The sequence below is a fragment of the Rhipicephalus microplus genome, chromosome 5 (assembly GCF_043290135.1).
Source record: "Rhipicephalus microplus isolate Deutch F79 chromosome 5, USDA_Rmic, whole genome shotgun sequence".
NCBI lineage: Eukaryota > Metazoa > Arthropoda > Arachnida > Ixodida > Ixodidae > Rhipicephalus > Rhipicephalus microplus.
The window spans coordinates 220,069,617-220,091,020 of NC_134704.1; the positions used below are offsets into that span (position 1 = coordinate 220,069,617).

The 21,404-nt window shown below is 47.3% G+C and overlaps 1 protein-coding gene across 5 annotated transcripts in view; it reads right to left on the bottom strand.

Annotated features, from left to right (window-relative positions):
* The window catches only part of LOC119173516 (polycomb protein EED), a 172,163-nt gene that overhangs the window by 26,088 nt on the left and 124,671 nt on the right, over positions 1 to 21,404 (bottom strand). The window contains exons 8-9 of one of the 5 annotated variants that reach the window (XM_075896520.1): positions 7,625 to 7,791; positions 4,082 to 4,187 (exon numbers count right to left, since the gene is read on the bottom strand). The exons of 1 other annotated variant lie outside the window; for it this stretch is intronic. In XM_075896520.1, the coding sequence (XP_075752635.1) occupies positions 4,082 to 4,187; positions 7,625 to 7,791 (273 nt within the window). Of the gene's footprint in view, positions 1 to 4,081; positions 4,191 to 7,624; positions 7,792 to 21,404 lie in introns of all 5 variants that reach the window. 3 more of the 5 variants (XM_037424312.2, XM_037424313.2, XM_075896521.1) reach the window with 3 other exon arrangements.

Below are 21,404 nucleotides of genomic sequence, written 5' to 3' on the forward strand. Positions count from 1 at the left end.
GTTTCAAATAATACGAAACGACAACTTAGTAGCTATGCCTTGGTCTTCACGAGATATGCTTGCTTTTTTCAAGTGATTCAGAACGGTTTTACAAAAGAGTCTTTCAATGAGGCTTGCCCTCGTGTTTCTTATGCAAACACAATAGCGTTATCTGTAGATTGTAGGCTTGGTCCCTTCGCAGTGGCAGAGTTTTCTTTGCATCCACTCTGATTCTTTGCCCTTATAATTATGACACCACACATAATGTCCCCTATGCTTTCTTGGCTTCATTGTGAATTGCTCTCATTAGAGTCTGCGCATTTCATAGTTTCTAGGCAACCTAGGTTGTGACCACTATGCCAGCCTTTGAATAGCTATAAGGAACAAGAAAAATTTTATTTGTCAAGAAATACTTCACGAGTGCAAATGGCACACTAATATGGTTTCCTGAATTTTTAAGAACAGAATCTTAGAGGGTATAGTTTGACATCTGGGAAGCTTGGCATGGAGTGACCTGTTGAAACACAGTAGTAAAAGGTGCCACAATACTCAATTTTCTATTTTAATCAGTGCTATGGGAGGCTACCAGGGGGACGCTGTCTCGTGTGGATGTGAAAACATCGGCTCAGAGTTCGAAAATGTTTTTGGACAGTTTTTCGTCCATTTGTGAGCGTCTTTTAGTGCCAGTCGACGCATAAAACCGCATGGACTACATCGATACGAAGTATTTCACTGTGGGTGAGCTTTTTGACCTTTTTTCGAGATTCTTCTGGTTGTCCAACTGCTCAGCTGAGGGCGCTAGGCTGAGGCTACGACGGAGCGGCCGCCGGCCCTTCTCGGAAGGGTGTTTCAGCGCTCTACGCACGGAATGTCTGTGCAAGTCTCTGTCGATGGGGAGGATATCACTCCCTATGATCTTCAAGATTCTGGATGGTCTGTGGCTACCACTAAACGTAAACTTCGTGGGACGCATACCCCCAGGACCGAGACGCAAGCAAGCGTCTCCATGCACAGGGACGCGTGGTCGCCTCAGCGCTCCCGAGCTGCGGTGAAGAAGCGTCTCATCGCTGCTTCTAGACTTCCTCACCTTCCAAGAGATCACCATAGAGTCATCGTGAGACCTAGAAATGGTTTGGACATGAGAACTGCGAGTCAAATTAAGTTCGCGAAGGCACTCGCAGTGGCTGCAGAGCTCAATGAGGAAGAAGTCACGGAAGACGTGGTATGCCCGAATATGATGCAGAACATTGCAGTTATAAGCACTCCAGTGGAGAGGAACGCCAGAGCGTATTCCAAGATCACCGCCATTACTCTCGGTACCGCCATTACTCTCGGTACCGCCAGTATTGATGTTAGTGCCTACAGAGCTGCCCCCAATGACACCTGCAAAGGTATCATCAGGGGTGTTGACGCGGACATCGGTAAAGAACAACTTTATTCACTTATTGTACACCCAAAGAACCCGACTGCACTCCCAGTGAAAAGAATCGAGAATTCCACCACGGTGATCATCCTCTTTGACGAACTAAAAGTCCCAAATTATGTCATATCTGGAAATAGCTTGGTTCGCTGCACCCTGTATCGTCGACAGACGGATGTCTGTTATGCCTGTCGAAAGCTAGGTCATCGAGCCGATGTTTGTCCCCATCCAGAGGAGGCGGTCTGTAGAGCATGTGGTATGTCATCTCCTTCGGAGGATCACGTCTGCACCCCAGAATGCAAGTTGTGTGGGGGTCCACATCTCACGGCAGACAAGACGTGTAAGCATCGTTTTCAAGTGCCCTACATAGTCCGTCGACGAGGGCGAGAGCGACGGATTCAATATACGATGGAATTTGCGGAACAAGACGCCAACGTCATGAACTTCACAGATGGTGGAGGAGACTTCCCATCGCTACCAGCCGCTGCAGGCGGCCGCGCTATGACTGAGCGCCCGAGCAGCAGCTGGTGGCCGCGTGACGTCAGCCAACAGCTACAACCACCGCGAGGCCGATCCCGTTCCAGAGGCAGAGCAAGGGGCCGTTCGAGATCCAGAGGACATTCTAGATCCAAGGGCCGTTCTAACTCACGGGTGCCTACCGTCCACAATGGTGTGCAGCAAGGAAATCAGCACCAGACCTGGGCATCCAAGATTAAGGGCTCCCAACCACAGGTAAAGGGGGGTACCAATCCAGAGCAACACTCAGATACCTACGTGCAGATGCAAAGGGAAAATGCTAATCTCAGGGCTATTGTCGAGCAACTCAGGGCTGAAATAGCCGACTTAAGGAAATCACAGCAGGTTTCGTCTCCGTCTCCTTCAAACACAGTTCCCTGTACAGAGGCCACATCGGATGCAAGTCACGATGAGGTACCCATGGACGTCCAGCCAGGGGCAAAACCAACAAAAAGAAGAGAGCTAGCACAACCAGCCAATAACGAGGACAGAGGTTTCAATACAGAGGTCAAGGATACCTTGAATGATATCAAAAATGCTTCCAGGGTGGTGGTCGAGTCCATTGCAGTATTGGACAGCAGGGTCACAAAGATCGGGGCTGACCAAGTTAAAGCTTTACAATCTGCCGAGGATACTCCGGGCCATGTAATACCTAAGGTCAGGATCAGAAGGTGGCAACCCGTAGCGTCTCTCAGGAGAGAGCTTTGAAGGGTCCCAACAATGGCGGGACACCTTAACAATTTCGTAATTTGGCAGTGGAACTGCTGGGGCTTCCAATCAAAGAAGGCAGCTCTCCAGCAGTATATTAAACCCCAGCCAATTCGACCACATGTTATTATGCTACAGGAGACGCTTATGGAAACAATGAGCCTGCCAGGCTACACCCATCACATCACGAAACCTCCAGATGGCCGCGGTATCTGCAGGTTTGTGTCCAAGAAGTACACTTACATTGAGCACAATTTGCCGGGACTTGTACTTCTCAGACAGAGAAGTCAGCCCCCAGCCTTCATTTTAGGGGCATTTTGACTACCTTCAAAGAGATCCCGAAGCATTATCAATTAGGCCGTAGGTCCTTTCCATTGCCACACGAAAAGATGTCTAGGCCACAGGCAATCTCTTTTCGCATGCTTCAGACGGGAACATACCCTAGCCTCATAACCTATAGCCATTACTCCGATATTTCAGAACTTTGTCCGGACTGCCAGAACCGCAGTGATTTTAACCACATGCTCTGGAGGTGCCCTTCTTTACGAAGAAAAAATGAAGAATTTTCTGAGAACTCCTTTCATTTAATGCTCACGAGTCCGGTTCTCATACAACTCAAGGCTGTCCAGAAGGCCTACGATGCGGCGGTGAGGCTGGGCCTCCCCGTCCCAACGTGGGAGTGGCCCGCGATCCTACCCCTATAAAACGGAGGTAAAATCCTTCAGGACCCCAATAAAACTTTTTCATCCATCCATCCAATCAGTGCTATGGCCATTAATGCTTGTGCATTCACATAAAAGTTGGCGAAATTTCAGTGCATTTTGCCAGGCACTTAATTTATAGGTGAATATTTCATAACACAATAGTGGCCCGAGAGTTGGACGTAACTGGCGCACTCACAAGCCGTGATGTGACAAGCTGCCATTGCAACAAATGTTGTTTTCCAAGTCTTATTCAGCTTTACACTGAAATCGAATAATCTGCAAAGGCTGAAAATTTGCCAAGGGACAACAGCTCCATAGTAGTTACTGGTGTTGGGTGGGTTTTAAAAGCTGGCAACTAATTAAGCTTATTTTTCTTTCTACTGAATTAATTTGGTACAGCCCATTTCGCATATGCTCACAATGGGCTGATGTTAAAGAAGCTTATCTGCACATGCATGCCAATATTTTTTTTCCGTCTTTCTTTTCTGCCATTGTGTGCCTTCTTATCTGCACATGCATGCCAATATTTTTTTTCCGTCTTTCTTTTCTGCCATTGCGTGCCTTCTCGACTTTTTTCCTCTGTCCGTGTTTGCATGCCCTGTCTCTTTCACACGGATAATACCTTGTTTCTATATTTCGCGGAAAACTAAAAATGGACAGCGTTGTGGCCCCTGTCAGATCAGCTGACCAGCCTGAACTTTTCCCACATTGTGTGCGGTAGTACATATCTACTTACCACTCGGGGCTCCCTTACCTTTGACAGCACAAAGTTTCCCAGCCAACGGACGCAGTCAACATAGTTTCGATGAATGTCACGAGTAGTGAAGTCAGGGTAGTGTTGCCGCACAGTAGGAAATGGCCTGCTATGAAGGATGAAATTAGGAAGCATTTCCTATAATTACCCCATGATAAAATAAGGCTAGCAAGCACAAGGGAAGATAACCATCAAGAGAAAAAGCAGCAGAAAAGGAGGCAACCACAAAAGCTCATTTCTGCATGCACAAGTACGGTAGCACCAGCTGTCCTTTCAACACACACGGTGGTTTAAGATAGTCAGTTGAACGGAACACCATCTCGTCAGGTAAATGTGCTGTTGAAAAAATTCAACAGACCCCAAGTACCACTGCAATCGATGCTATGTGAAGCATGCAGACGTAAGCTGACTGGTTGTAACTTATTTTTTTAATAAGCAAGAACTTTATGAAATGGTGCTAAAGATATGTACAAATGTTGTTTGCACAAACATCAATCGGTTAGTATTAGATAGAAATGCCTAAGTGCTTGCACTACACAAAGAAATTATTCACATTTAAAATAGCCCATTGAGCAATGCCAAAACAAAATGACATTTTGGGATCCATAGAGATTACACAATGGCTTGTGTGAACAAAGGATCATTTCGAAACGCCATCATAATGTTTTGACATTAGTCAGTGACCTGTTTTTCATCAATGGTGATATAAGCACTAGATTATTCAGACATTTGGTTTGTCCCAAAACCACCAAATGATTATGAGAGACACCGTAGTGGAGGGCTCCGGAAATTTCGACTACCTGGGGTTCTTTAACGTGCCCCCAAATCTGAGCACACAGGCCTACAGCATTTCCGCCTCCATTGGGAATGCAGCCGCCGCAGCCGAGATTCGATCCCGCGACCTGGGGGTCAGCAACCGAGTACCTTAGCCACTAGACCAACGCAGTGGGGGCATTTGACTTTTTCATTATGTAAGTCATTCAATGGCTGATTCAGGCACTTGCTTACACCATTATTGATATGACATGCCTTAAATATTAGGCATGGCTTTTTCATTATTTTTTCTATCATATGCATATGAGTTAATCAAATTTTGGCACATCTTCACACATTTCACAATGTGAACAAAGATTAGATGGAGAGTTTATAGTGAATAACCTGTTCGAGCTCCATTAATGCTCAAGCGGAGAGCAAACACCCTGCCCACCTATAATGAGCAAGAAGAGATGCGGGGAGGGGTAGGGGGTCACGTTCAAGCGGCAACTCTGAATTTTGATTCTAAGGACACGGTCGGAATCGCTGGCGCTGCGCTATCGCGACAAGCAGCAGCGATGCTGCACTTTCATTGTAACGAGACTGTGCAAAAAGAGCATCTCACCATGGAGTGCACAGAATATAAAGTGGATGGAGTGTCGGAAAAAAAAAAGCGTGCCGTGAAGTACGTTAGAAGACAATGAAGCAGGCACAGGAATGAAAAAACAAACAATACATGACTAAGAGAATGTAGCAAAAGAGATGGTTTTGTGAGGAGACAGGAAGAAGAAGCAGTTGCAGCAGCGAAACAAGAAGGGACACACATCAGTGCTGTTGGGTTTCAGACCCGAGGCTAGATTTCCGTCTAGCGGTGGCCTGACAGTCTTCATGGCTACCGGCTGCTTCTGGCCGTGTGTCACTCGCGTGCTGCGGCTGCGCTGACGTTCCGGTGCCCGTGGACAGACCTGAGCCGTCGAGCTTCAGGCTCGAGCTCAGACGAGAATGTTCGGCCGGGACTCCCTTCAAGCATCTACCAGCGACCTAGGAAGGCTGCTGATACAACCGGTTGTGTAGCTGCACAACGCTGACGGCAACGACAACAACTGTATCAACCTCCGTGCTTCACACTCAGGCACCCAGTAATCGACGTTGGTGAGGCCCCTCCACTCCTCTACCCTCTCTGACTAACCGTGTCGTAGGAACTGAGTATTGGACTCGAATGACTAGGTACTAGCCTATATCAAGTGGATCTCGTAGTAATTTTTCTCTCAGGGATAGGATCGGTTGTCGTTACTGTAAGCTTTGGGGCTATCATATTTCTGTTAACAAATGTTGGTTCCAAACAGGCTCGTCCTTCGGGAAGTATTCTGAAGTATTTGTGTGAAGTATTGCTGTAGTTATAAGTGAATTGACCAAGTTACGAGAAGAAATGAGGAGAGAGATGGCTGAATTCAAATCGTCAATTGAGAGAAAGCTAGGAAAAGAAATAAGGGATCCCAAATAGAGTGCAAGTTTTCTGAAAGATGAAGTTGAAAAAATAAAGAGAATGCCAATCTCAGGGAGGATAACAAGTCACTCAGAAGCACTAATGAGCAGCTGATAACCGAGTGCGAAGCTTGCAATCTCAACAAGAACAAAGGATAATTGCATCTGAGCAATACTCCTGCAAGTGTAACCTTGAAGTTGCTGATGAGGATCTTGGAAATATCCTCGACTGGATCGGCGAACTACTTATTGTGTCTGTATCCAAAGATAGTATTGAAAAAAAGTCACTGTGCAAAGAAGGCCAGTTTGATGCCGAACATAATTGTGCCACTCCGCAGCCGTTTAAAATTCGATCTGGTACTTCAGAAAGCAAAGAAGACGCGCATCTCGACTCAGGACCTAGGCCATGGCTCAAATGCACCTGTGTTCATCAATGAAAAGTTATGCTTAGTCCTAAATTACCTGCTTGGCAAGGCAATAAGAAAGCAGTGAACTGGAGGTCTGTGTGGACGAATGATGGGCATATGCTTGCATAGAAAGATGAAGGCTCACGTGTATTGCATATTCGCGACGCAAGTGATAGAGCAAATATTTCCTAAAAACACTATCCGGAATAGCGGAGCAGCTTCTGTTTCGTCATAGCAGTATTAATTTTTAATTAGATGTAGGACTGATGGGGAGGTGATTCAATGGCTGGCTAAGGAAGCAGTGCCTGCCATGGGTTGCCCACTTTGTCGACCCCAGTAAGTGGTGTGGGTGTGCGCCAGCATTTCATGAAACTCGAAAATGCAAAAAGAAAAAAATGTGTGACTATGACAGGTTTGTGTAGATATGCACATACACAGCGAGGCAGACAGGTATAACCTCAATTGTTCTCTGAAAAATAGAACAGCTTTTTGCAAGGGCACATGTGCAACATGTAGCTTAATTGGAACACATATCTTGATGACGGAATGGCGATATTATAATCAGTATATACATTATTTTGCGGGTATCACCTAATATATGTCAGGAGAAAAAATTTGCTGTTTAAGTATACCGGTTGTTCAGAGCGCATTTTTCGTGGTCTCTGGTTTATTTGCAATAGTCTTCCACTCTTTCTGAGAGACACCTTTCTGCCTCTGGTGCCAGTCAACAAATGAAACCACTTGTTGAATAATAAAATCAATGGTAAGTCATTTCCGTTGTCACCCTTAATTTGGCCTGTGTTTCAAAATTGTGCATGGCATTTTTCTTTGCTGTGATAGAAACAAATATTGTCTAGTTTCACTATGAGATGGCTGTAAGGTGTGGAGAAGCACTCACAGATAATGCAATGTAGGAATGTGTAAAAACAACCTCTGTGATTTGGAAGGGCAGTAGACGTGAGACTCCCGAATGGCATTGTGAAACTTTTCCGTGTCCAGCTTCCAGAGCTTCAGGGAATGGTCCATGCCGCAAGACATTATTTTCTGGCCCAGCAGGTCAAAGTCCTGGAAACAACATCCAAAGCATGCCACTAGTCCTTTCTGCTAGTAGCAACAACGGGGCTAAGAAAATCAGGAGATATCAGATTTACAGCCAACTCAGGATGCCTTTATGGCAAAACAAGAAAAAACCAACAGGGACCAAGGGATGCACAGACAGATGCAGCATTGACTTTAAACAAAATGTTCATTTTGCGACTGCACAGCTGAGAAAAACATCACGTCTGAGGGCACATTTTTCTCAGGCCGATATCACTATGGTATTTCTATTTAGGAAGGTCAGCCCCTATTAACAGCTAACAAAATTCTCATTCACACATAGCTGCCTCAATAATTTTCCTTGTACAAGTCGTCAAATTAAATCCTGAATCTATCTAAAGAAGAGTTCCAGCAACAGTGCACTCCAAGGTGTTCTCGAACTGCACAGAGTGTCAAACAATTTGATTCCTGCCGATTCTGTGACTTTTTTAGTTTTCCATGACTGCAGTGCACTTCATCTAAGACAGTCCAAGTTGATCCGATCTGTGACTGCTCACAGCTTTTTTACCTTCTGGACATGCGTGGTACAGGTGCTGCTGTGTGTGCTATTGTAATACTTTTCCTTCTTTTCTTTACTATTTTCCCCCGTGTAGGGTCGCAGACCTGGTTAACCCTCCCTCTTATTTTGTCTCTCTTTTTGCTCGGAACACTGGAACTGAATCCTCAAGTGGTAAACAGAAAATAAGAGGGGGCACTTGCTGGTACATTACTTTCCTTTGGCTGACAGGATCCTTTTACAATTAAAACACATCATTAATAAAAAAAGATGTCATGCGTTCTATGCAAACAGAACAGCTGGTTTACTGGCTCTGGTGGTACTAATGTCTCCATTTCTCACTGCAGCATGGTCATGGAATTACCCAGAGTTCTTAAATCACGGCTCTAGCTCTTTTTTTCTTCCTCTAAAGTCCTTCCTCACATATTTTTTTTCATTAACACCACGAATAATGCCAGACATATGGTATACAACAGCTCTCAAACACACGGCTCACAGACTTTTTAAGAGCTGCTCAGCCCACGCAGGACTGTCTTCGCCGTATCTCGAAAAAAAAAATCTATTAAGTACGTAAGCTGGTGTGAAAAACTTTCTTTTTATGCTAGGCACCCCATGCGAGCCCCTTGTTTTGAAAAATGATATTGAAACAAAAACTTTACATTCCAAATCCCATACATCAGTCATATCGATAAGTGGTCAAATATTGAGGCTCCTTCGAAAATGAAGACCGCCTTTCAAATTGCCGTCTGGTTGCACTTTTTGTTGCACTTTTTTTTTTACTATCAAAACCGCCACGGGACTTATGTCCTCTGACCAGCTTCAGACACTTCTATCAGAGACTACGCTATGAGCAACTCTTGCACCAACCAACCCACTCAAGCCACATTCCTTGTTCATTCCACATAAAAAGCAAAGCACCTTCTCCCCGGTAATTCTCTACGAGCATAGAGCTAAACCCGCCGAGTTGCCAAGTGCTGCATTTTATGACCACTCACAGTGCTGCTGGTGGTGCACAAATGAAAAGCTTGCCCGTAAGCCATGCCAGCAAGTTTCGAGCCACTGCCACATATGACACACCATCTGGCTTTGGCAGCAGCCACTTGGATTCCTAGCAGCAATCATGGAAGCCAATGTGTTTGGTTTGATCACGGAGGAAGGAAAGGTAGGAGAGGCCCTGACTTCACTCGTGAAGCCGCGATGAAGCCAGAAATCGGCCATAATGACTGGGCAAATTCTACTCTCGTTTACATTCGAATGTATAGCAGAAGGCACGACTCTCTCTCCGGCTCGGACAGCACGTGAGCTGCGCAGCGCGTGTGTCGTGATGATCCGAAACTAATGGAACGGGGCTCAACACTCTGGGTCAGCGGGACACCTTCGGCGAAATCATTTTGTCCGAGTATTAACAGCGAGCAACAGCTCACCGACAACGAAGCAAGTACAAGAGAACGCGCGCTAGATGCACTGACAACGGCCAGTGTTTTCACGTCATTAATTCAGCAACTGTAATAGTCCCCATGGAGGATTGACAGTATTCTGTAAATAAAAATAAAATAAAAACTGTACAGACAATACGATCGGTCGTGCGCCTTCTACGATTGCATTCTGCTACGCGGCCGACGCAGAATCCGGCCACTGTGTCCGTGTTCCGCGTGAAACTCACCGGCGTCAGCATTCTGCAAGCGTGGCGACTTTGAGCATGGTGCAAGTGACACTTGAACGCGGTTGCTGTTACGTTGAGATTGCATGCAATGTTGGGGGAGTGTATACGAAGCGGAACAGAAAAGGTGTTTTAATACGCACATGCAAGTTGTTATTGTACACACACAATACGAAACTACGTATGTGCACATGGTCCTCACTGCGTTTTGCTGGGTTCAACAGCGTCATCCGTTGTCACAAGCAGGAGCACTGCCCAACCATCACTGACCTGCAAGGCTTTCGTCGTTCCGCTTCGTCATGGGGCCCAACGCATTTCGCTGAACACTATTTGCTTCATCTGACATCCGCCGCACGACCCATTGATATGCACTCGTTCTACGCACTGTAGAAACCCCATGATGAACAAAAGGATTTGTAAGCATTAAGAGTGCAGTAACTGCCAGGAGAACACTGGGTAACCAATAATGCGGCGCAGAGCACATATATTGTCCACCACGGCTCAGTATGAGACCTGCGGAGGCACACTTGCCGCCGCCAATCGCAGCTGCTCACTGCTAGACCAGCTCCACTGCGCAACACGTAACCATAGCAACGCCGGCATTGTGCCCAGTGAATATGGCCGCCATGATGTCATTTCCCCCACACTTTTCACGTAGCGCGCCGGCTGGGCATGCCCTCTCTTACCTTTCCTTCCTCCATGGGTTTGATCGTTTACATGCTCTTCTGCGGAGTTGATGCACACGAAATACTAACAGATTTATGTCTGCAATGCCTAGAAACATAAACGGCTCACATTTAGAAGCTGTTATGCCGGGCCACCTTTGAAATCTCAACTACCGATGATGAGGCGTCTTCCGCAGCAAATAAGCTTGATCTAGCGAGCATCTTTGGATAGTGCTTCTTGAGTAAAAATAATGCTTTTGGCCAAGCTGAGAGTGCAGTCCAGAGAGACAAGCAAAAGTTTATCGGCATGAGTAAAGTCATGATTGGGAATAGAGATACGCTGTGTGATCTCTCAAGACAACAGTCATGCACTGCTTTATTTTTCATGCCGTTGCTGAGCTTTTCACGGAGTTGCAGCTGAAGCAGCAGCTGTTATAAATCAGTTGCCATAACTCAACCAGGTTTTTCAAAGAATCCCACGCTGATTTCCTGACTTTTCATGACATGTTCGAATTTCCTTATTATTCTACATTTTTCAGGTTGGTAGACACTGTGACAAGGAAGCAGTATTCTCATAGCCAATCACTGATAAATCAGACAGCTTGGTTAATATAAACTTTAACTCAGGTGGTCTGGTAGAAGAATTCTGTGAATCAGCTTTTCCCCTAGCTATGGTTTTTCCACTAGCAATGAAATCAGCTTTTCCACTAGCTATATAGCAATGGTTTGTTTGCACAGCAAGATTAACTGTCCTTAGGTGCAGAGAAGCAACACTAAAGCACCCGAACCAGTCGCTGTGACGTCGAATTTCGATGGTGCCTACAAGGGTGAACGTAGTTCCGAATCAGTAAAAATGAAGTCCTCAAAGGCATTGAGCTTGCTACAATATTTACTGGGAGCTCTGGCACTGCGATCGTTTAGTCATGACACTAATTCTGGGTAGTACATGAATTTGCCTAATCTTCATGCTTGTCGCTTTGTCTACTGCTGTGTCTTGTGACCTTTTTTTTTTGCATAAAAATAACGGATTGCTGAGAAAATGGCAAGTCAGTTTGAATTGGTGAGCCTAAGCAAAAGTCACAGCTTTGATGCAAATGGCGAAACCATGAACGCAATAGCAACAAATCGGAAGGTCACACGACGAGCGGCAAGCGGATCGAAATGTGCCCCTGTTTCTCACGCACAAATGACGCACGAAATGTACTCACTTCAGTTGTTGCTTAGCTGTGCCTGAAAAATACGCCCTTTTCGCAAATGGAGACTTTGCAGCGAGTGCAGTGATCTTTGTGCACCCAGTAACTACAACAGAACTGTTCTGGTGAAAGCCCAAGGCGTACGATTCTCGCCACAGCGATTCTCGCCACAGCACGCATAAGGGCCCCCCCCCCCTTTACGCAAGGCAAATTTTACATGTGAAGGCGTCGTGACCATCTGGCAATAGGCGCTCACTGCGCCATCTCGCTGGTAATGCTGAAAGCACAATAGTTCTTCCAAGATGGCCATTGCCAATGGTAAGTCATAGATATAAACAGCTTGCTGTTTAAACGTTGGAAGAGGTACTCCTTTGTGGCTCACTGGCTAACGCCTCGCACTCACAAGCAAGAAGTCGGACGTTCGATTTCGGGCGCCAGAGTTCTTTTCTGGATTATTTTTCTTTCTAGTGCTTTCATATTGCCGCCAGCACGTAGTGGGTTGACAGCAAGAGCGGCTCTAAATCTGGAGGAAAAAAGAAGATCGCGTTCTTCTTTGCTCGAGAGCCAGCCACGACTGACGCGTCGTCCTAGTGCTAGCTACCTGGTGCTTTATTAAATCCCCCAGTACTTGTGACTCATCGTGACAACTGGTGGAAGTGCTGGGTAGTCTCACGGATGCTACAGACCCCCCCAGGAAGCCGCGATACGAGTCCAGTGCCAGTCAATACTCCCGTGCATCGGACCAGCCGCCGAATCAGGGGATTGCCTCCGGAAGCCGACGATACTGCTCCCACCACGTCGACAAACATGACCAGCGCTTCGGTGCAAACCTCGGCGACCGGCACGGGAAGCACGACGTCGAACCGCTACACGTTGGAAAGCCCACGCGCACCGGCGACGTTCCATGGCTCGGAGCACGAAGACGTTGAGGACTGGTTGGCGGATTTCGAGCGCGTAGCCACCTTGAATCAATGGGACGACGCGGCGAAACTGGGTCGTGTCTACTTCTATCTCGAAGACGGGGCACGTACGTGGTATCAAAACCGAGAGGAACAGCTGACGACGTGGCCCGAATTCTCTCGTAGACTTCTGCAGACGTATGCCAGTGCTGATCGCCAAGAACGAGCTGAACGAGCTATTCTGGCCCGCGCCCAGCTGCCAAACGAAACTGTGACCACGTTCGTCGAAGACATGACGCGCCTCTTCAGACGGGCCGATTCAAGAATGACGGAGGACAAGAAGTTGCGTCACTTGATGCGCGGTGTCAAGGACCAGCTTTTTGCCGGCCTCGTGCGCAGCCCTCCGAAGACGGTCGCGGAGTTCTTGTCCGAGGCCGTGACAATGGAAAAAATGCTGCAGCAGCGATCCAACCAATACAACAGGCAAGTCAATGGCATGTCTACTGCCGACATTTTCACCGCCACTAGAACCAACAACGACTATCTACGTGAACTCATCCGTGGTATAATACGTGAAGAGTTACAAAAGGCTGGTGTAACACCTCATCCTACAGTAAACTCTATTACAACTGTGATCAAGGATGAGCTGCACCAGGCCCTCCGGGACACCTTGCCTCATGATACAGCTGTGCCAGCTCCTGCTGAATACCGCCGTGAGACAACCTACGCAGAAGGTTTGAAACGCCCTGCTGCATCGCCGCCATTATTCGTCCATCCTGTTCCTGCTGTTTCACTACAGTCAGCGCAGCACATGCCGTACTACGAAGGCACGTACACGCCACCACCGTTGGCCTTTGTCCCTGGTGCTTCTGTCGCCCATCGTTCAGTGCAACCAATTCAGTACATCGACGATCGGCGCACGTCTCCTCGCAAGTCTGATGTTTGGCGCACACCTGATCACCGGCCTCTGTGCTTTCACTGTGGAGAAGCTGATCACTTGTACCGCCAGTGCCCATATCGCCGTCTTGGGCTTCGCGGCTTCTCTGCGTACTCACCGCCACCCCGTTACGGCCAGAGACCGCGCGACATCGAAAACTACCTCTCCCAGCAGCATGCACCACCATCTGCCGGGCGCCAGTCGCGCTCGCCATCACCGAGGCGATTTTCATCAACGCCCCAGCGGTATTCTACCACACGGTCTCCCAGCCCCCATCGGGAAAACTAGACCAAGCGACCTCTGGGGGCGGGGTCGCTGAACGTCGAAGCGCTGAAGACCTCCCATTGACGCAGAACTGTACAGAAACCGGTCCGACATCACATACTGCTGCAAAGGATGGCCGACTTTCACTCGACATAGCAGTGACAATTGATGGTTGTGCAGTTAATGCGTTATTGGACACCGGCGCAGACTATTCCATACTGAGCGGGAAACTGACAACGCAGCTGAAGAAAGTCATCACGCCGTGGCATAACTCGCAGATTCGGACAACTGGTGGCCACGTCGTTACTCCACTGGGTGCCTGCACAACTAGAGTACAGATTCAAGGGTACACATTCGTAGCAAGCTGCCTTGTTCTACGCGAATGTTCCCGTGACGTCATTCTGGGAATTGACTTTCTACAAGAAAATGGAGCTATCATTGATCTGCAAGAGCGCCGCGTCACGTTCTCAGCCCAGCGAGCAATCAACGTGCAAGATGGTGGAAGGCGTGTCGACGTACTCCGTATTTCTGAACAAAGTGTGACGCTTCCTCCACGAACAAGTGTTCTAGTCGACGTAACATGCTGTGGTTTGGGCGATGGCGATGTGGTGGCTGAGACAAATTTAGAACACCTCCTGCAGCAAGGCATTTGTGTAGCTAGAAGTGTAGTACACCTTCGTGATGGTCGATCTGAATTGCTCGTAACCAACTTTAGCAACGAGCATCGACATCTTTTCCGTGGCACTTCGATAGCGTTTGCCCACGAAGTAGCAAACGTCACCAACTGTTTCACGTCCGAAATAGCGGATACCGCCGACACGTCAATGAGTAATATTGACATCAATCCTGATCTGCCCACCGTTAACCAGACTGCACTACGAGCGCTTTTGTTCGAGTTCAGGTCTTGCTTCGCAACTTGCTCAAAGATCCGCCAGACGTCCATCACTCAACACAGGATCATCACGTACGAAGACGCACGTCCGATACACCAGAACCCCTACCGCGTGTCGGCCAAAGAACGTGAAGCAATACGTACGCAAGTCACCGAGATGCTTGACGATGGCGTTATTGAACCATCGAACAGCCCGTGGTCATCTCCAGTCGTACTTGTCAAAAAGAAGGACGGGTCACTACGCTTCTGCGTCGACTACCGAAAGCTTAACAACGTGACGAAAAAGGATGTGTATCCGCTGCCACGTATCGACGATTCGCTGGATAGACTTCGTCGTGCCCATTATTTCACTTCTCTCGATCTCAAAAGCGGGTATTGGCAAATCGAAGTAGATCAGCGAGACCGTGAGAAAACAGCCTTTGTGACTCCAGACGGCCTATACCAATTTCGAGTGCTCCCTTTTGGCTTGTGTTCAGCACCGGCAACTTTCCAGCGAATGATGGACACTGTCCTCACAGGGCTCAAGTGGCAGACTTGTCTTGTCTACCTTGATGATGTGGTGGTCTTCTCTACCACGTTTGAGCAGCACCTTCACCGCCTGCGCAGCGTGCTGGAGGCTATCCGATCGGCGGACCTCACACTAAAGCCACAGAAGTGCCACTTCGGCTATAAAGAACTAAAATTTCTTGGACATGTAGTTAGCGCCGAAGGAATCCGCCCCGATCCGGACAAGCTTGCCGCTGTTGCCGAATTACCAGCTCCTGTCGATAAGAAAGCCGTCCGGCGCTTCCTTGGTTTGTGCGCCTACTATCGCCGATTCATTCATGGCTTTTCACAGATAGCAGAACCTCTGACTCGTCTCACAAGGGGCGACACGCCGTTTGTCTGGGAAAACGAGCAACAAGCAGCTTTTGATGAGCTGCGACAGCGCATGCAATCAGCGCCCGTTCTCGCTCATTTCGACGATGATGCTGACACGGAGGTCCATACCGACGCTAGTAACATTGGGCTCGGTGCAGTGCTCGTTCAGCGTCAAGAGGACATCGAAAGAGTGATAGCCTACGCCAGCCGCTCTCTATCCCGTGCCGAGGCGAATTATTCCACTACGGAGAACGAGTGCCTCGCAGTCGTGTGGGCAATCACCAAGTTCCGCCCGTACCTTTATGGTCGTCCCTTCAAGATAGTGACGGACCATCACGCGCTCTGTTGGTTGGCAAGCCTGCGTGACCCTTCAGGTCGGCTAGCACGGTGGAGTTTGCGGCTGCAGGAATTTGATGTCACCATCGTCCATAAGTCCGGCCGTAAGCATGAGGACGCTGACACACTGTCACGCGCACCCCTTCATGTCGTCAGTCAGAAAGCAGAGGAAGACGAAGGCTTTCTGGGCGCTGTTAGTGCATCAGACTTGAGCAAACGACAGCGAGATGATGCAGAGATTCGTCCAATCATTGATCATTTAGAGGGCCAGGGCGCAATTATACCACGTCATTTATCCCGCTCGTTGACGTCGTTCTGCCTACGAGACGGTGTGCTGTACAAGAAGAACGCTCGTTCGAACAATCGTGCTTACCTCCTGGTGGTTCCTCGAGACATGCGAGACGACGTCCTCTTCGCTTGCCATGACGAACCCACATCCGGTCATCTGGGCTACTCAAGGACACTTGCCAGAGTGAGCGAGAGGTACTATTGGCCAGGACTTTCAGCAAGCGTAAAGAAGTACGTAAAGAGCTGTCGGGAATGTCAGCGCCGAAAGCAACCATCTGTTAAGCCAGCTGGTTTGCTTCAGCACATTGAAGCACCCTGCACGCCGTTCGACCAAGTCGGCATGGACATTCTCGGGCCATTTCCTATGTCTGCGGACAGCAACAAATGGGTGATCGTCGCGACCGACTATTTGACACGCTACGCTGAAACCCAGGCGATCCCACGAGCCACGGCTTCTGAGGTAGCACAATTTTTCATGCACCACATCGTGTTACGACACGGTGCTCCTTCCAGTGTAATAACGGACAGAGGGACGGCATTCACGGCGCAGCTTACGGACGAAGTTTTCAAACTGAGCAACACCAGACACCGAAGGACAACTGCGTACCACCCGCAAACGAACGGACTTACTGAACGACTGAACAAGACCCTCGCAGACATGATCTCAATGTACATCGACGTACAGCACAAAACATGGGACCGGATCTTGCCTTACGTGACCTTCGCGTATAATACCGCCGTGCAAGAGACCACGCGATTCACGCCATTTCGGCTTCTCTACGGCCGCGAAGTGCAGACCATGCTAGACTCAATGCTACCGTGTCAGGACGAAGACGAGTTGGCAACAGACGCCGAAGAATTCGCAGAGCGTGCCGAGGAAGCCCGGCAGCTCGCGCGACTGCACATCGGCCAGCAACAGCAGGCAGACGCACGACGCTATAATACCCGCCACAGAGAAGTGTTTTACAACCCCGGAGATCAAGTTTGGGTGTGGACGCCCGTCCGCCGCCGTGGCCTTAGTGAAAAGTTGCTGAGCCGGTACTTTGGCCCATATAAAGTGTTACCCCGCGTCAGTGACGTGAACTACGAAGTGGTTCCGGACTCAACACCCCATGCACGGAGCAGGACACGGCTGAGGCCGGACGTCGTTCATGTGTTGCGCATGAAGCCATTTATTGCGCGTTGTTCGTAACTTTTCCTTTACCGTACAGCGTTCTTTGTGTTTTTTGTTTATTTTGTGAACTTAGTTTCTCGTTCATTGACGTTTCCTATGTTGGCACGCTCTTCAATTTTTACTTTCACTTCATCCGAATTTCCATTTTTTTTCACGTGCCTATGTAGTAGCATCGCGGTGCTCCTATGTACTTCCCTTTCCTCTTTTTGGTACTTGTTTTTTTTCTTTTCGGAAGGGGGGATAATGCCGCCAGCACGTAGTGGGTTGACAGCAAGAGCGGCTCTAAATCTGGAGGAAAAAAGAAGATCGCGTTCTTCTTTGCTCGAGAGCCAGCCACGACTGACGCGTCGTCTTAGTGCTAGCTACCTGGTGCTTTATTAAATCCCCCAGTACTTGTGACTCATCGTGACAATATATATAGACGCGTATACATATACAGTGAATGACGGCAATGCCGACGACAATGCCAGTGGCAAAATCCAGCCAAGAGTGTCCATATAATTGCTATCGCAATCAAAATTTAAGGTAGTGAAGTGCTACCGCTGAACATTCGCTGCACTTTGTCTTGTGACAAAGTGGCACCAGGCCATGCAGAGCCAAATGGAGCCAAATGAAGCCGACTGAACAAAGCTTAGAGAAATCCCGTGCCGACTGAAGCACTTTGCTTTGCAGCTCCCGTAGACACTATCGCCAGATTTCTCTCTAGTGTATTATTACGAAACCCTGAGGGCACAAGACATCAAGTGTCAAGAAATTTCGTAGAGCCAATAAGGCAAAAATACTGTCACATGGTTATCACAGTGAAAAAAGCAAAGGGCAGCCAGTAAAGATTAAAGGAAAACTTGTACCGACTTGAAAAAGCAATGCTCAAAGTGCAGTGAACACACAAGCATTGTTAATTTCATAACACTTACGGTAAAGTGTGTCAGAATTTATGCATGTGGCATTGAAAATTCCAGCGTCATCACTGGTGGCCACATTAGTTCCGTAATGAACTCTGCTCACATTGTGCGCATAATTCAATCGGAAGGTTCTAAAATAATTAAAACGGTCCTTAGAAATTTAGTTTCGATTAGCACTAGGCAGCGGTTACACGCATAACAGTTTGGCTAGGAAGAATAAAAAAAAGTGCACATACAATGCAGTCCACTTATAATGATATATCGGTTATAAAGGTTGGTTGACTTAACAGTCTCATTTTTTGCACTGGGACTAGAAAATCACATATAATGATGTGTTATCAACCACATATTGAATGCAACAATGAAAACTGCGGTTTGGACGGCATGTTTCAGAATAATCGTAACATTCACATTGATAATTTCCACAGAAACGAACGCGACAAGACAAAAAGTTTCAGCCCATTTCAAAGGTCGAAGAGAACATTGCAGGGTTTTTTTCAACAAAGGAGAGAGAGAGAAAAAGAAATGTGAAAAGCAATGTTGCACAGTAGCCATCCCGCCTGTCCTGACCGGACTGAACCAGCCTTTCCTTCTCAGCGATCGCTTGAGCAGCCCGAGGGGAGCAGAAATTCAACTAAGATGGCGCCGACGAAAGCGTAAGGCCGTGTCACTTGACATGAAGTTCAAAATTTTACAAGACTTGGAACAAGGATTCAAGGTCAGTGCCTTTGTAAAAAAATATGAGCTCGCGCAGTCGACTATATCGACAAATCTAGAAGCCTGTCACTGCACTTTTGAAAGCTGGATCCAGGCGCTATGCTGATGAGCGGAAGAGGGTACAGGAGCCTTTGTATGTGGACGTGGAAGAGGCGCTCTACCAGTGTTTTTTTATTTATTTATTTATTTTATTTAGACATACTGCTGTCTCGATTTCTCGACATAGCAGGAGTGGGTACATGTTTTAATACAAACAACAAAAGAAATAAATCCTAAAATTATACAAACAAATGAAGATACGATGTGCTTACATAGCCGTACAACAAAATCTTTCATCAGGTGCAAGTACAGATGTTGATGGAAATACAGAAGAAAGACAACCGCTAAGAAAATGCAAACAGATTAAAACAAGATGGGTATTCGTAGTTTCGCAACGAACTCATCATGAGACAATGCACGAAACGAACCATCCAAGTTGTTCCAGGTTTCCATAGTGAGCGGAAAAAACGAAAATTTAAAACAGTCAATATGTGTCCTGAAAGGAATAGTTCAGTCTGTGGGTTTTTTAAGTGACATGTGTATTAGCGGGTACAAAAAAGAAGGGTGGCTGAATATCGGATGGGGTGTGGACGATCTTGTGCAGCAGAACTATGCGTTCGCGTTTGCGCCTATGCTCCAAAGTTTGCTCCTATGCTCCAAAGATAATCCATTCACAGAATGTGCTGATCAGTGGGCCTGTATTTGCCACAAAGGCAAAACAATTTTGCTTTTCTGCAGGTCGGCCAGATTTTGAACAAGGAGGCAGATGGATACAAAGGGTCAAAGAGCAGCATGAAATTGTTTACAGAAACGTGTTGGGGGAAGCGGCTTCCCTACACTTGCAGGCGAAGCAGCATTGGCTGCAGATTAACCTGCTCGCACTTATGAAGCGCTTTTCGAACAAAGATGTTAATAACTGTGACGAGACTGCCCTTTGCTTGAATGTATGCAAAGGCTGCTTGTTAAGCTTTTGCCGAAGCAACTAAGGGTATCAGACTTCTTCATCGTGCCAAAGCCATAAACGCTCTTACGAGTATAAAATAAAGTTGTTGTTTTTTTAAGCCTTCAATCTACATCGTATGTTCATTGGTGGAAAAAGTGAATTCGGGCCCTCAGCTATGAAAGGTATGTCCGGCGACGATTTTGTACAGCAGTCCAGATATAATGATCATCGGTTATAACGGTCATATTTTCAGGTTTCCTCTATATTATTAAAGGTGGACTGCACTGTGGCAATATGAAAAAATGCTGTGAGATCCATGATGTTACTGTCGAAAGTTTCAGTTGAGAATTAGAAAATTAAATCTTTAGCAGCGATTTTCAAATCTACTAAAAACAGCCCAATACTGTATAGCAAAGACCAAAAAGACCATACAGGACAAGTGCTGTTCCTGTTTGGTCTTTTTGGTCTTGACTGTAGTTCGCTGTCTTCTACTATGATTGCGTACCGAGAAGTTCAAGTTCATATGCTTCTTGGTAAAATTAACGACACAAATTTTTTTAGTATCTTTTATCAGCCTCACCTTATCTTTGTTCTTCCTCTTCATTATCTCTATAACCCCCACAGTTCACGAATGAGTGCATTTCAAAACACCCATTATTCTCATATATTTGAAGCCTAATGGACAAAAATTGATGTTCCTGCGAGCAGAAGCATCAGTAAAAACGCTCATCACTTGTCGCCACATTCCCATGTACGCCCTCACAGTACAAAGAAGTATGGCAGTGTCACGTGAGGAAAGTGTGCACAGTTGACCAGGCGAGATTCAATTTTTCGTAATTATTGAGATGCTACATATGTATTGCTTGTAATGATGAATGTAGTGGGCCATGCATAGCTCGGAAAACACATTGTCAGTGCTAAGCACGAGATGCTCGCGCAGGAGGTTATCGCTGCTTTTGCTGGCTAGGCCTACGATCCTACCTGGTTTCGAATAACAGTTCTGACTGTCACAGTTCTTTATTATATTTGGTGGAGTTTGCTTGGTCTCCTCGCAATCCTGGAGTTGCAAAGCCGGACTCGACCAGCCGCTATGACCACTGCATCTGCCACAAGCCCTCCGCCTATGGCTCCACAGGCCATCGTGTGCCCCGGCACGGTCCGTAAGCGGGACCCTCCCATATTCAGCGGCACGGACGATGACGACGTCGACGACTGGCTGGCTACGTACGAACTCGTGAGTGTCTTGAACAAATGAGACGAAGCCACGAGACTGGCCACCGTAGCAATTCATCTCAGTGGCATTGCTCACTTGTG